At 40.5% G+C, this 16,971-nt stretch overlaps 1 protein-coding gene across 9 annotated transcripts in view; it reads right to left on the reverse strand.

The window, feature by feature from the left end:
• nbeaa (neurobeachin a) overlaps nucleotides 1-16,971 on the reverse strand; it is a 908,137-nt gene that overhangs the window by 614,687 nt on the left and 276,479 nt on the right. For all 9 annotated transcript variants that reach the window (XM_072262897.1, XM_072262901.1, XM_072262905.1 and 6 more), the window contains one exon: nucleotides 51-130. In XM_072262897.1, coding sequence (XP_072118998.1) covers nucleotides 51-130 — 80 coding nt within the window. The remainder of the gene's footprint in view (nucleotides 1-50; nucleotides 131-16,971) is intronic.

Genomic DNA, 16,971 nt, shown 5'->3' on the forward strand with positions numbered 1-16,971 from the left:
CTACCAAAATTTACTAAAATGGGGAACAATTTTAGTATTTCAATTCTTACCTTCAAAATTAATTGCTTCAAAAATAGCAGCATAAAAGCTCGTAATGAAATAATTTCTTTCTGCGATGGACGAGGACCATCTTGAAACAAAATAACATTTTTGGTTACCTTCAAAGCTCTACATGTAATTATAATAACATTCTTAAAACATATCAATGGATCCTTATGAATATACTTTGGATTTTCTTTCTAAAGCTGAATTGCATAAAGACAGAAAATATAAATAAATTACTGTACATGTTGGAAAAATTAGCAAAGGATGATATTTAAAGTTTCTACATTACAAATGGATACAATCTTGACCAAGAAGTTGTTTAACTTTTTTTTTTTTAAGTACAATCACAATTATTATCCAAGTTATTTTAGCAGTCAGATTGTATAAAATTTAAACATTATTATTGGAAGTTTTTATTGAACACTTCAATGTGATACCTTCTGTTTTGGCAATGATATGGCAAGCAAATGATGCACTTGTAAATCTGCTCAGGTGTCACATCCTTTCGGTTTCTCCCTGTCCTTTGATTTCAAAGGAACTGATGCAGGGGAACAGGAAAGTACAACCTGTACAAAAGGGATGAGCTACACCTGAACCCGAGGGGGACCATTATCCTTGTAGGTAAGTTTGCTAGAATTGTCTAAACTAATTTGGCAGGGGGAAGGGAAACTGAGGAATAGGGCTGAGGATGGGGCAATTGGTATGCAAGCAGAGGTAGTGTGTAGTGAGACTGTGAGGAAGGACAGGCAGATGATAGAGAAAAATTGCAGACAGTGGGATGGATAATGGAGAGACAAAAATTGAAAAGGGTTACGAGTAGAGGAATGAAGGTGTTATATTTGAATACACGCAGTATACGGAATAAAGTAGATGATCTTGTAGCAGAGTTGGACATTGGCAGGTATAATGTTGGGCATGAATGAGTCATGGCTGAAAGATGATTATAGTTGGGAGCTTAACATCCAAGGATACACATTTTTCAAAAGGACAGGCAGTTAGTCAGAGGGGATGGCATGGCTCTGTTAGTAAAACATTTTTAGAAAAAGGTGACATAGGTTCGGAAGATGTAGAAACCTTGAGGGTCGAGTTAAAGAACTGCAAGGGTAAAAAGACCCTGATGGAAATTAGATACAGGCTTCCAAACAGGGTGTAGGATACAAATTACAATGTGAGATGGAAAATGCATGTCAAAAGGGCAATGTTTTAAGAGTCATTTCTATTATTTTTGTTTTATACTATTTCTGTTTTGCACTATTTTAATGTAACTATTTAATATACATATATACTTACTGTAATTGATTCAGTTATTTTTTAATCTATATTATCATGTACTGCATTGTACTGCTGCTGCTAAGTTAACAAATTTCACGACATATGCTGGTGATATTAAACCTGATTCAGATTTTAGATTCCAAGAAAGAGGATTTGTAGAATGCCTACAAGATGGCTCTTTAGAACAGCTTGTGGTTGAGCCCACCAGCGCATCAGCTATTCTGGATTGGGTGTTATGTAATGAACCAGAATTGATTAGTGAGCTTAAGGTAAAGGAACTTTAGCAAGCAGTGACCATATGATAGAATTCACTATGTAATTTGAGATGGAGAAGATAAAGTCAAACATATCAGTATTACAGTGGAGTAAAGTGAATTACAGAGCTATTAAACAGGAGCTGGCTAAAGTTGATTGGAAGGGGAGACTAGCAGCGGTGATGGTAGAGCAACAATGGCTGGAGTTTTTGCAAACAGGATGGATACATCCCAAAGAAGTATTGTAAGGGCAGAATGACACCATCGTGACTGACAAAGGAAGTCAAAGCCAACATAAAAGAAAAAGCAGAGGCATATAATAGAACAAATATTAAGGGGAAGTTAGAGGATTGGAAAACTTAAAAACCAACAAAAGGCAACTAAAAAAGCTATAAGAAGGAAAAAGATGAAATAGGAGTGTAAGCTAGCAATAACATCAAAGAGGATTCCAAATTTATAGCTAGGATGCCTAAGGCTTTTGCACAGTACTCTACTTTCAAACGTGGAGCAGAGAGCAAGTTTGTAAATCTGGTCGGAGCAAAGGATGTTGGGAATGGCAACAGTGGAGTACCATGGGAAGGGTGTGTGCAACAGGTGGCAGAGGAAGAGCGCCAGAGGTGGGGGGAGGTAGTGCTAGTGTAGACACACAGCAACACAGCACTGACACACCAGGCAAAATCATTTGTTTCCAAACAATTTGTTTATTGGTCATTACAGAATGTCCTTCTGGTGTTTCCCACTCTCTCCCCTCTCCCTTCTCCCTTCTCATTTTACCTACACATCCAACAACAGTAAAAGGATAACTAGGAAGAGGGTGGGATCACTCAAGGATACAGAGGGGAATATTTGCCTGCATGCAGAGAATGAGAGTGAGGTACTAAACGAGTACTTTGCTTCAATATTTACCAATGAAAAGGCTATAGAGGACCAGGAGATCAATGCTGAGTGTATAAATACATTAGGGTGGTTAGAGGTCAAGGAGGAGGAAGTGTTGGACCTCCTAATGGGTATTAAGGTGGACAAGTCCCCAGGGTCTGATGTGATTTACCCCAGGCTATTGAATAAGCCAGGAGATTTGCTTTTTAGCTGGTTCAGCACAACATTGTGAGCCAAACGGCCTATTCCTATGCAGGCAACACGCATCAAAATTGCTGGTGAACGCAGCAGGCCAGGCAGCATCTCTAGGAAGAGGTACAGTCGACGTTTCAGGCTGAGACCCTTCGTCAGGACTAACTGAAGGAAGAGCTAGTAAGAGATTTGAAAGTGGGAGGGGGAGAGGGAGATCCAAAATGACAGGAGAAGACAGGAGGGGGAGGGATGGAGCCAAGAGCTGGACAGGTGATTGGCAAAAGGGATATGAGAGGATCCTATGCAGTATTCTATGTTTTCCCAACCATAATTCCCCTCTGCCTTTCCCTTTCCCACTCACAGTCCACAATACACATAAGACCATAAGATATAGAGGCAGAAGTAGGCCATTCAGCCCATTGAGTCTACTCCACCATTCAATCATGGGCTGATCCAATTCTTCCAGTCATCCCCACTTCCCTGCCTCCTCCCTATACCCTTTGATCCCCTGGTTAATCAAGAAACTATCTATCTCTGCCGTCAGTACAACCAATGACTTGGCCTCCACAGCCACTCATGACAACAAATTTCAGATTACCAAACTCTGACTAAGGTCATTTCTCCGCATTTCTGTTCTAAATGGATGTCCTTCAATCCTAAGGTCGTGCCCTCTGCCCTACCATGAGAAATAACTTTGCCATTATCTAATCTGTTCAGGCGTTTAACATTTGGAATGTTTCAACGAAATCCCCCCTCATTCTCATGAACTCCAGGGAACACAGCCCAAGAGCTGCCAGACGTTCCTCATACGGTAACACTTTCATTCCTGGAATCATTCTTGTGAATCTTCTCTGAAGCCTCTCCAATGTCAGTATATACTTTCTAAAATAAGGTGCCCAAAACTGCACACAATACTCCAAGAGTGATCTCACGAGTGTCTTACACAGCATCAACATCACATCCCTGCTCTTCTATTCTACACCTCTAGAAATGAATGCCAACATTGCATTTGCCTTCTTCATCACCAACTCAACCTGGAGGTTAACCTGTAGGGTATCCTGCACAAGGTCTCCCAAGTCCCTTTGCATCTCTGCATTTTGAATTCTCTCCCCATCTAAGTAATACTCTGCCCATTTATTTCTTCCACCAAAGTGCAAGACCACACACTTGCCAACATTGTATTTCATTTGCCACTTCTTTGCCCATTCCCCTAAACCAGGGGTCCCCAACCTTTTTTGCAATGCGGACCGGTCGACCCGGGGGGGGGGGGGGGGGGGAGGGTTCAAGTAGGGTTGAATTCACCTCAACATGTCTTTTTACAGTTAGGGCTGCCAACTTCCTCACTCCCAAATAAGGAACAAAAGTAGCAGTCAAATCCTGACGAACGGTCCCAGCCTGAAACGTCGACTATACCTCTTCCTATAGATGCTGCCTGGCCTGCTGCGTTCACCAGCAGTTTTTTTTGTATGTGTTGACGGGACACTTGTGTTTACCCTGAGAAAGACTACCATGACCATGAAGCCTTGCGCGGGCACCTGTGTGCACATGCGTGACATGCGCATGTGCATACATGCCGATTTTTTTTCCACATATCAGTTTTGGCTTAATCTTCCCCACTACACTGTACATACATTATTTCTACTTTATATAGGCTGTGTATTTATCATATCATTCCTGTTTCTACTATAGAGTTATTTTAGGTGTTATGTGTTATTTGGTATGATTTGGTAGATTATTTTTTGGGTCTGGGAACGCTCAAAAATTTTTCCCATATACGTTAACGGTAATTGCTTCTTCGCTTTACGCCATTTCGGCACGAAAGGTTTCATAGGCACGCTCTACCTTAGCGGGGAAAATACGGGACAAGGGCAGTCCCGTATGGGACAAACTAATTTAGCCCAATATACGGGATGTCCCAGCAAATATAGGATAGTTGGCAACCCTATGTTCAAGTTCAACAGTGCGTGACAGGGAATGAGGAAAGGTGAAGCTGACTCATATCGTTTCCTCACGGCCCAGTAGCACTGGCTTTGCGGCCCGGTACCAGTCCGCGGCCCGGGGGTTGGGGACCACTGCCCTAAACTACCTAAGTCTCTCTGCAGGCTCCCCATTTCCTCAACACTACCCGCTCCTCCACCTAAATTTGTATCATCGGCAAATTTAGCCACAAATTCATTAATACCGTAGTCCAAATCATTGACATACATCGTAAAAAGCAGCGGTCAAAACACCCCGTGGAACTCCATTGGTAATCAGCAGCCAGCTAGAATAGGATCCCTTTATTCCCACTGTTTTCTGCTGATCAGCCTATGCGCCACCCATGCTAGTAACTTCCCTGTAATTCCATGGGCTCTTATCTTGCAAAGCAGCCTCACGTATGGCCTTCTGAAAATCCAAGTACACCACATCTATTACACCTCCTTTGTCTACCCTACTTGTTATTTCCTCAAAAAATTGCAGTAGGTTTGTCGGCAGGATTTTCCTTTCTGGAAACCATGCTGGCTTTGGTCTATCTTGCTTTCTTTTCAAGTCTTTTTATTAATACATTAAAAAAATAACACGAGTACATCGAAGTAACAACACTTACAATGTCTCAAGGAAAAAAAAACATTATCTTTAAGATTGAAAGATTTTGTGATAATAAAAAAAACCCTACTAAGCAGAAAGAGTGGGGGGGGGGAACCCATTAGGTGTGCAACCCCAGAGCCATGTGTCATACAAAAAACTTCTAAAAATAAACATCAAACCACAGGCCTATCCTGTCATGTGCCTCCAGGTACTCCGTAATCTCATCCCTGACAATCGATTCCAACAACTTCCGAACCACTGATGCAGGCTAACAGGTCTATAGTTTCCTTTCTGCTGCCTCCCACCTTTCTTAAATAGTGGAGTTACATTTGCAATTTTCCAGTCACCTGGTATAATGCCAGAATCTATCGATTCTTGAAATATCATTTTTAATGCCTCCGCAGTCTCTCCAGCTACTTCCTTCAGAACCCAAGGGTACATTCCATGAGGTCCAGGAGGTTTATTCACCCTCAGACCATTAAGCTTCCTGAGCACCTTCTCAGTCTTAATTTTCATTTCCCTGATACTCTTGAACATCCGGTATACTACAGACGTCTTCCACCGTGAAGACTGATGTTAAATACGCCTTCAGTTCCTCTGCCATCTCCGCGTCCGTCATTACAATATCTCCAGTGTCATTTTCTATTGGTCCTATATCTACCCTCGACTCTTTTACCTTAAAAAACTTATATGTTTAAAAAACTTCAAGTATTTTATTTGATATTCGTCACTAGCTTCCTTTCATAATTCATCTTTTCCTTCCTAATAACCTTTTCCATTTCTTTCTGCAAGTTTTTAAAAAGTTTCCCAATCCTCTATCTTCCCACTAACTTTGGCTTCCTTGTATGCCCTCCCTTTTGCTTTTAATTTGGCTCCGACTTCACTTGTTAGCTACGGTAGTGTCCTTCTTCCATTCAAAAATTTCTTACTTTGAATATATCTGTCTTGCACTTCCCTCATTTTTTGTAGAAACTCCAGCCATTGCTGCTCTGTTGTCCTTCCTGCTAGTGTCCCTTTCCAGTCAACTTTGGCCAGTTCCCCTCTCATGCCATTGCAATTTCCTTTATTCCACTGAAATACCGACACATCAGAATTTAGTTTCTCCTCAAATTTCTAAGTGAACACAATCATATCGTGATCACTGTTCCCTAAGGGTTCCTTAACGTTAAGCTCTCTTATCACCTCCAACACCCAATCCAGCACAGCCAATCTCCTCATGGGCTCAGCAACAAGCTGTTCTAAAAAGCTATCCCTTAGACATTCTGCAAATTCTCTCTCCTGAGAGAGACCCGTATCAGAATCATTACTCACATATGTAATGAAATTTGTTTTATTTTTGGAACAGCCATATAGTACAATGCAAAAAATTACTACAGTACTATGCAAAAGTCTTAAGCACCTTAGCTACACATGACTAAGACTTTTGCACAGTACTGTACAAAGAGTGAAAGAGAGGTAAAACAGGGAGACTGCTGGAAAATTATGCTGGAGAGGTAGTAATTAGTTTGAATAATAGTAAATAGTAGTAAATAAATAGTTTGCATCCGTCTTCACTGTGGAATACCCTGGCAGTATGCAGGAAGTTCGAGAGTGCCAGGGAGCAGAGGTCAGTGCAGCTGCTATTACAAGAGAGAAGGTGCTCAGGAAGCTGAAAGGTCTGAAAATAGGTAAGTTACCAGTACTAAATTGACTACAGCCAAGAATTCTGGAAGAGGTAGCTGAAAAGATTGTGGAGGCATTAGTAATGATCTTTTATGAATAAATATATTCTGGCATGGTTGCAGAGGACTGGAAAATTGTATATGTCACTCCACTCTTTAAGAAGAAAAGGAAGCAGAAGAAAGAAAATTATAGGTCACTTAGACTAACATCAGTGGTTGAGAAGATGTTGGAGTCAATTGTTAAGCTTGAGGTTTTGGGGTACTTGGAAGCACATGATAAAATAGGCCAAAATCAGCATGGTTTCTTGAAGGGAAAATCTTGCCTGAGAAATCTGTTAGAATTCTTTGAAGAAATAAGAAGCAGGATAGACAAAGGAGAATCAGTGAATGTTGTATACTTGGATTTTCAGAAGACCTTTGACAATAGAGGATTAGAAGATTAGCAGGAGGCAAAGAATATGGATGACGGAAATGACGGCTTTCTGGCCAAGTCTGCCGATGATTCAAAGATAGGTGAGGGGCAGAAACGTTGATGAAGCAGAGAAAGATTAAGAGAATGGGTAAAGAAGTTACAGATTGAATACCATGTCAGGAATGGTCATGCAGTTTTGGAAGGAGGAATAAAAAATTAGACTATTTCCTAAACAGAGAGAAAATTCAAAAATATGATGTGCAAAGGGATCTGGGAGTCCTTGTGAAGGATTCGCCAAAGATTAACTTTCAGGTTGAGTAGATGGTGAGGAATGCAAATGCAATGTTAGAATTAATTTCGAGTGGACTGGAATATAAAAGCAAGGGTGTAATTCTGAGGCTTTATAAAGCCTCACTTGGAGTATTGTGAGAAGTTTTTGGCCCCTTATTTACGAAAGGATGTGCTGACATTGGAGAAGGTTCACAGGAGGTGCACAAAAGTGATTCCAGAAATTAAAGGCTTATTGTATTAAGAGTGCTTGTGGGCCTGTACTCGCTGGAATTTAGACGAATGGGGGGGGGGGGTGGATTTCATTGAAATCTATCAAATGTTGGAAGGCCTAGATACAGTAGATGTGGAGAAGATGTTTCCTATAGTGGAGGAGTCTAGGACCATAGGGCACAGCCTCAGAATAAAGGGGTGTCCATTTAGAATGGAAATGAGGAATTTCTTCATCCAGAGGGTGGGGAATCTGTGGAATTCATTGCACAAGCAGCTGTGGAGGCCAGATTATTGGGTGTGTTTAATATGGAGGTTGATGTGTTCTTAACTTGTCAGGACGTGAAAGATTATGGGGAGAAGGCAGGAGAATGGGATTAAAAGGGAAATGAATCAGCTACGGTCCCATGGAACTGCATACGCTATTGTGCTGCTGGAAAAATGCGAAGGGAGCAGGCCAGGTCAAATATTATAAATGTGATTGTACAGATAGCATACTAAAATAAACTATGTTATCAACAGGATTCTGCGCAATATAATTTCTTGTTTCTCCAAATGAAGCAATAAACAATAGCTTTATCACAGTTTGTACCAAGGTCAGCAACATCTTCAATTTTGACATCCCTTTGAGCAAATTTCCAAATAGGCATTCAAGTCTTATAGCATTAAATTTCCATCAGAATTATACAATCATGGAATAAGTATATTAAACAATCCGAGGTAAGATTTCCAGTCATCAAATTGTCAAATACTTTCCATAAGAAATAGAACAAGAAACAGAAGCAGTCATCCTTTCCTATTAGGAATGTCAGTGAAAATAATCACCTTTTTAACGTAACGACAGAAAATAATGAAAACAATTGAGAGATCAGGCAACAACTGTGGAGAGAATCAGAATTAATGCCTTATCTGCATTACCTTTTTAGAACTGGGAAGAACTAAGTTTTATATTACAGAGAATGTACAGGTGGTGCACTGGGAACAAAAAGATACAACGGGAGAGACTGTATGGTAAATGGAATGATGGCAGCTGAATGGGGGGATAAGCGATATAAATATTCATTATCACACTTGTATATCTGTAGGAGGTATGATAAAGGGACTGAAGATGAGAGATACAAAACTGGAATGGCTGATTATTTTGGAACTTTGGAATGGTGATTTATTTCTACTCCTCCCAATTTAGTATATTGCATCTGGTGCTCTACACGTGGTGTTCTCTACATTGGAAAAACCTAACATTAGATCAGATGACCAGCATGTAGGGTTTCATGTTCTGCCAACGATGATAACCTCAAAGTTCCAGTTCTCTATCACCTCAACTCTTTGTACCACTGCAGCTTTAACCACTCTATGTCTGACCTCCTACACTATTGCAATAAAGTTCAAAAGAAGATTCTCAAACAACAACACAATTTCCCACAAGGCATATTATAATCTACAAGGTTCAACATCAGATTCGATAATCAGATGATCAGCCATTTTAATCCTGCATTTCACATTACTAACATTAACTTTTCCTCCTTCTTCTTCTGACAAATTGAGATTTCATTCGTCTCTTCTATTATTCACCAATGTACACCATCTCCAGACATATCTAGCATTATTCACTGCCCAGCTAAATCATTCAAACTCTTCTGGTCTTCACATCACACAATCCTTCTTGTTCCGACTGCAGTTTTCTCAGCTCCAATGAAAGGGAACTCTTTCTGTTCACGGATACTGTCTGACCCACTGAATATTTCCAATAACTTTTCATGTTTTTTTTCAGATTTCCAGCATTTTGCCTTTGCCATGTTTTTTTTTAAAAAAGCTTGTTGAGAATAATGTAAATTTACATTTAATGAATATATATGAATACAGGGGCCTTTTGGTGAATGGAAACATCTTACATGAAGTAAATAATTTGAGAAAATGCAAGTAGTGCTTACATCTCTGGAAAAAGTTATACTGAGTAATCTCCCATTCGCCCGTGGAATAGGTTAATTGAGTAAACTGTTAAAAATGAGTCCAGCAAATGTATAGATTATGAATACCCCACAAGACCAAACCAGCATGGAATACTGTTCCTTTAGCTCTCACAGAGATGGCAGCACACTTGCCCCAGGATACACAGAATTTTTTTTTAAATTGTTTCTTGAGTGCAAAAGAGAAAAATATGATCATGCAACATAGAACTTTGTTGATCATGCAACATAGTACAGCGCAATACAGGCCTTTTGGCCCACTATGTTGTGCTGAACTTTTAACCTACTTCAAGTTCAATTTAACCGTTCCCGCTCACATTTTGTTTTATTTGTTGTTCCTCTCCACGCCTTTTGGCACATCAGGTGGCAACTTTGCCATTGTTTAGCATTTTTGTTGTATTTTTATGAGGCCAAGATGCTAGCTCGACACTCAACCCAACACAGATGGAAAGCATGCAAGCAGCCGGCCAAATCTGAACCCGGGACCACTCAACTTAAAAGTCTGGTGCAGATACGACTACACCACCGGCCGGCTAATTCCAAACTACATAGCCCTCCATTTTTCTTTCATCCATATGACAATCTAAGAATCTCTTCAATGTGACCCTACTACCAGCCAGCCATGACGGTGCATCCATGCACCTACCACCTTGTGTTTAAAAAAAAGCTTACCCACGGAATTATCCGATACTTTCCTAAAACCACCTTTAAATTATGCCATCTCACATTAGCCATCGCTGCCCTAAAAAAAAGCGCTGACTGTCCTGTCTACCTGTATCTTTTATCACCTTATATTTCTCTATAAAATCACCAATTATCCTCCTCTCTAACTTGCTCAACCATTACACAGCAGACAAGATCTCTAATTCAAGCAACATTTGATGGTAAATCTCCTCTGCACACTCTCTTAAGCCTCTATCCTTCCTATAATGAGATGACCAGAAGTTAACACAATATTCCAAGTTTGGTCTAACCAGAGTTTAATAAAGCTGCAACATTACTCACAGCTCTTAAACTCCCGACTAATGAAAACAACACCAAACAGCTTCTTATCCACCCTATCAACTTGCACAGTAACTCTGAGGAATCTGTGGACGTGAATCTTTCTGTTCCTCTACACTGCCAAGGATCCAGCCATTAACCTTATACTCTGCCTTTAAGTTTGATCTTCCAAAGTGAATCACATCACAGTTTTCCAAATTGAACACCATCTACCATTTCTCAACCCAATTCTGCATCCTATCAATGTTCTGCTGTAACCTACAACAACCTTGTACACCATTCACAAAACCACCAACCTAGAGTCAACTGCAAACTTACTAAACCACCCTTCACTTTCTTATCTAAGGCATTTATAAAAATCTCAACGAGCAGGGATCCCAGAACAGATCCCTGCAGAATATCACCAGTCACAAACCAGGCAGAATACAGCCAATCTACTACCAATCTCTGTTTTCTATGTGAAAGATAATGCTGAATTCATGCAGCCAAGATTTGATGAACGGACATGCCCCGTGACTTTCTGAATGAGCCTACTATGGGGAACCTTATCGAACGCCTTATTAAAATACATAGACACCACATCCATGACTCTACCTCCATCAAATTGTTTTTGTCAGTTTCTCAAAGAATTCAGTCAGGCTTGTGAGGCACAAGTTACCCCTCGCAAAGCCATGCTGATTATTCTAATCAGACATTGCTTCTCCAAATACATGTACATCCTGTCTCTAGGAATCCTCTCCAATACTTTTCCCACCAAGGACATAACATTCATTGGTCTATAATTCCCAAGACCATCCTCATTACCTTTCTTAAACAAAGGGATAACATTTGACACCCTCTGATCTTCTAGATACTACTCCTGTAGCCAGTAAGGGTGCAAAGATCATTGCCAAAGGTGTAACAATCTCTCCCCTCACTTCCTGGAGTAACCTGGGGTCTAAGCTGTCAACCTCTTTCTTAACATCAACGTGTTCCAACATTTTAGCCTATTCTATGTTGACCTTTAATGTGTCAAGGTCCCTCTCAATGGTGGACGGTGAAGCAAAGTATTCATTAAGTCCTTCCTTACCTCCTCCAACTTCATGCACGCTTCCTCTTTTATCCCTGATTAGTCCTACCCTTGCTCGAGTTATCTTCTTGTTCTTCATGTACGTGTAGAACACCTTGGGGTTTTCCTTAATCCTCCTAACCAATATCTTTCTCATGTTCCCTTCTAGCTCCCATAATTCCCTATGTAAGCTCCTTCCTGGCTACCTTATAAATCTCAAGAGCAATGTCTGATCCTTGCTTCCTAAACCTTAAGTATGATTGGTGTTATCATGTCATAGTATCTTTCCTGGGATCAGCAAGTAAGTACTATTTTAAAGAAGGCACAGGAGCCCCTCTACTTTCTCAGACATTTGCGCAGATAGTTCAAAGTACATTTATTAGCAAAATATGTGTAAATTATACAATCTTGACAATTGTCTGCTTACTGTGACAGCAGACCCCAAAGAACCTAATTTAAAAAAAACAAAAGACCAACACCCAATGCGCAGAGAAAGAGAAAAAACAAAAATCATACAAGCAATAGAAGCATGCAACAGCATTCCAAACCAAATTGACTCCATAGACCTGAATCCCCTGAGCATCTGGAATAGGCCAATGCCTCAGTCTGATATAACATATCATCTAAAACTTTGACATACTTCTATAGCTGTTGTCAAAGACTGGCTGCATCACAGCCTGGTATGGAAACACCAATGCCCAAGAATGGGAAACCTTCAAAAGAGGTGAATACAGCCTAGTCAATAATAGGAAAAGCCCTCCCCACCAGTGAGCACAACTACAAGAAGCATTGCCACAACAAAGCAGCACCCATTAAGGACCCCTACCATCCAGGCCATTCTCCCTTCCTGCTGCTGCAATCAGGAAGGAGGTACAGGACCCTTAGGTCCCACATCACCAGATTCAGGAACATTTACTACCCTTTAACCATCAGGCTCCTGAATCAGCATGGATAGCTTCACTCACCTTAACACTGAACTGATCACTAAACACAAACTATTGGCTCACTTTCAAGGATTCTACAACTGTTTTCAGTATAATTTGTTCACTTTTTTTTTGTATTTGCACAGTTTGTCTTCTTTTGCACATTGGTTGCTTGTCAGTCTCTGTGTGTAGTTCTTCATTGGTTCTATTGTATTTCTCTGCTCTACTATGAATGCCTGCAAGAAAAGGAATCTCAAGAGTAGGTGATATATACATACTTCGCTAATAAATTTACTTTGAACTTTGAACTTGAACTTTCAATTGATTAAATGTTCCACTTCTCTTCTCAACTATGGTTTCTTTGTCCTGCAATCCTTTCTCTGCCTCAATGGAACAACCCTATCCAGAATCTCACACAAGTGCTCCTTAAACAACCTCCACATTTCTGTCATACATTTTAGTGATCACATTACATTCCCAAGTTCCTGCCTAATAGCTAACAAATAAACTATTTAATTAACAACCCCAATTAATTTCTTTCCAATACCTTCTGCACCTATCCCTGTCCAACGTTATGATAAATATCAGGGTGTTTTGGTTGCTGTTTCTGAAATGCTCGCCCATTGAGCCACCTACACCTGACCAGATTCATTACCTGGTGCTAGACGCAGTATGGCCTCTCATCTAGTCTCCCTGTCCACATATTATGTCAGGAATCCTTCCTGAACAGACCAAATTCTGGCATACCTAAACCTTTTGCACCAAGGAATTTGGAAACAGCTATGACAACCACCTTATTATTTTTGCACGCCTTCAAGATCTGCCTCCCAATCTGATCCTCAGTGTCTCTGTTGCTAATTGGGGTCTATAGGATACTCCTAATAGAGTGATTGCCCCCTTCTTGTTTCTGCGTTCCACCTATACTGATTCAGTAAGATAATACTTTGTTTATCCCGAAGGAAATTATTGTTGCAATGTTACTCAATCATAAATATATACTATAAAATACAAAATGTAAGCATTGAAGTACAAAAAATACAAAATGCGTATTAAAAAGTAATAGTGCAAAATACAGATGTGCAATGAAACCATATACTTAAGGAGGAGGAGTTGTAGTCTTATAGCCACAGGGACAAAGGATCTCCTGTGGGGTTCAGAGGTGCACCTCAGTGGAATCAGTCTGTTACTAAAGGTTCTCCTCTATTTGTCCAGATTGTCCATAATGCTCTCTAGTTTCTGCAGCATCCTCCTCTCAGACACAACCACCAGAGAATCCAGTTCCACCCCAGAACAGAATCAGTCTCATGAGCTATTGATCTTCTTGGCATCAACTGCTCTCACCCTGCTGCCTCAGCAGACTGCAGCATAAAATGGAAAACTGGCCACCACTGAGTCGTTGAACATCTGCAGCATAGTACTACAGACATTGAATGACCGGATCCTACTCAGGAAGTACAGTTGGCTCTGTCCCTTCTTGTACAGAGCCTCTATTTTTAGTCCAGTTCAGTTTATTGTCCAGGTGAGGTCCCAGGCATTTGTAGTCCCTGACGACTTCCACATCCGTTCCCTTCACGGAGATGGGAATCCAGGTATTTTCACCTTCCTGAAGTCCACCACCAACTCCTTAGTGATGTTGAGCTGCAGGTGATTCAGCCCACACCATTCAACAAAGTTGTCCACCACTCTTCTGTACTCAGCCTCGTGAGCCCAGCTGATACAGCCTACAACTGCCGAATCCTCTGAAAATTTCGGCAGGTGGCAGGACTCTGAGTTGTATCTGAAGTCCGAGGTGTAGACAATGAACAGGAAGGGGAAAGAACAGTCCCAAAGTGCCCCTGTGCTGCTGACCACAGTATCTGATACACAGCTCTACAATCTCACATACTGTGGCTCTCTGGGCAGGTAGTCTGTGTTCCAGGACACTAATGGAGTATCAACCTGCATCTCCATGAGCTTACTCCCTAGTAAAGCAGGTCATATGGTGTTAAAACCACTGGAGAAGTCAAAGGACATGATTTTCACAGTGCTGCCTGGCTCATCCAGATGGGTGTAAGCCCACTGAAGGAGAAAGATAACTGCATCCTCATCTCCAATACGTGGTTGGTAAGCAAAACTGCAGGGTGTCCAGTGATGGACATGATGGCCCAGAGGTGTGTCAGGACCAATAGACAATCCCACCACAATGTCTCGCCTTTCTGTAGCTGTGATACTATTCCGGATTAACAAAGCCACTCTTCCACCTCTTTTACTTCTCTCCCTTTTGCTTTTGAAATACCTAAGAACACCCAGCAGCCATTCCTGCTCTTCCCATAGCCAAGTCTGTGTATTGGCCACAACATCATACCTCCAAGTACCGATCGAATCACCCTTGTTTGTGATACTTCTTGCATTAATGTAAACATTTTTCAACTCATCAAACACACTTTTTGTGTGCTCTATCTACTTCCTATCCTCCATCAGTCTTTATATATTGTATCTACCTTTACACCAATTAATTCATCAACTGCTCACATCCCCCTGATAATCTAGTTTAAACCCTCTCAACAGCTCTACAAATATGCTCACAAGGAAACAGAACCCTCTCAAATTCAGGTGTACCCCTACCCTTTTGTGACAAGACATACCTTCCCCAGAAGAGATCTTGATGATCCACAAATCTAAAACCCTGCCCCCTGCACCATTTCTTCAACCACATATTCATCTGCCATATTATCCTCTTCTTCACTTCCCTGGGGTATGGCACAGGCAGCAATCCAGATATTACTACCTTTCATGTCCTGATATTTAGTTTCCTATCTAGCTCCCTATATTCGTTCTTCAGGACTTCATCTTTTTTCCTAGGTATGCCACGAGTACCAAAGTGTACCACCAATTTTGGCTGCTCTCCTTTCCTCCTAAGAATACTGAGATACATTTCTCTTGCTTCAGATTTTGTTTACACATTTTTTAATTCTGTTGTCCCTTTCAGGCTCAAGGAAAATGTCAATAGAAAGAGGGGCTAGGTATGCCACTTTGACCACAATAGCTTGACATTCTTGCAACCAATGCTCCAGTCTGGTGTTCCTGGGACTAGATACTGGACTTGTATACCAGTATACAAACCATGCAAAGGTAGGCTTCCTTCAAGTTATTAGTAAGCCTTCAGAAGGTGTATGACTTTACAGTATTTTCATTGAACTTTGAACCAACTTTTTACTTCTGGCTTCTTAAATTAAAATAATTAAAACTTAGAATTTTTCTTCAACATAAGAGTGTTTTTGGAAGCTGATCCTCGATCCTCTAAAGTCCAAAATTTTCTTGTCGAAATACATCAACACAGTAAAAAAAAGTATAACGCAAGTACTTACTACACTAACTTACCACTCTAGAATTGACATCAATATAAAACATTAACAGCAACTCTAAAATCAAACATGTGCTTATAAGTTAGAGCTTATTAAAGCATACAGTCCATGAAAGCATCATTTAATGTTAACATAGAACACAAACTTATCTGAAAAACTGCCCGACAAACCAGTATTAAAGCAAAGACCTTGCCATAGTCTCAATGTTTAGAAATAAAATCTCACTCTAGGTTCCTGGATGCATTTATACCAGGGTCAAAGATTACATATACAACAGATCTACCTAATGGAAATTCAAAATAGCCATACCGATTGTTGACGACAAAATGGCAATGAGGCTAACAGTGCTCATGGTTATTTAGCATCAGGGAGGGAAATACTCTAGTTAGGAATGAACAACTGAATGTAATAGTATGTGAAACTTGAATGGTCATGACAGCAAATAATGTATCTCCTTAACCTATCGTATTGAAGGATAAGAGCAATATAAATTAAGAGTGCCGAAACACATATACAAAGAAAAAATATTCATTAATGAGAGAAAAAGAAACAAAAGTCAAAAAAGCTTAAAGAAGGTTCCAATTTGGCATTTTTGTTAACATCAATAACAACTGATAACTTAGGATCAGAGCAATGCAGCACTGATACAAGTAGTCCATGCTGACCAAAGTGACCACTAGTTTGTCCCAATTTCCTGCATTCATCAAATTACTCTCAGACTACCACTCTTCCATGTACCTATCCAAGTATTTTTTAAGTGAGACATCTGTACCTGCCTCAACCACTTCTTCTGGCAGTTCGTTCCACTTACTCAACACCTCTACATTAACAGGTTACCTTTCAGGTCCCTTTGAAATCTTTCCCCTCACCTTAAATCTATGCCCCCCAGTTTTGGTCTCCCATACCCTA

This window comes from Mobula birostris, chromosome 7, assembly GCF_030028105.1.
Source record: "Mobula birostris isolate sMobBir1 chromosome 7, sMobBir1.hap1, whole genome shotgun sequence".
In the NCBI taxonomy this organism is placed as follows: Eukaryota; Metazoa; Chordata; class Chondrichthyes; order Myliobatiformes; family Myliobatidae; genus Mobula; species Mobula birostris.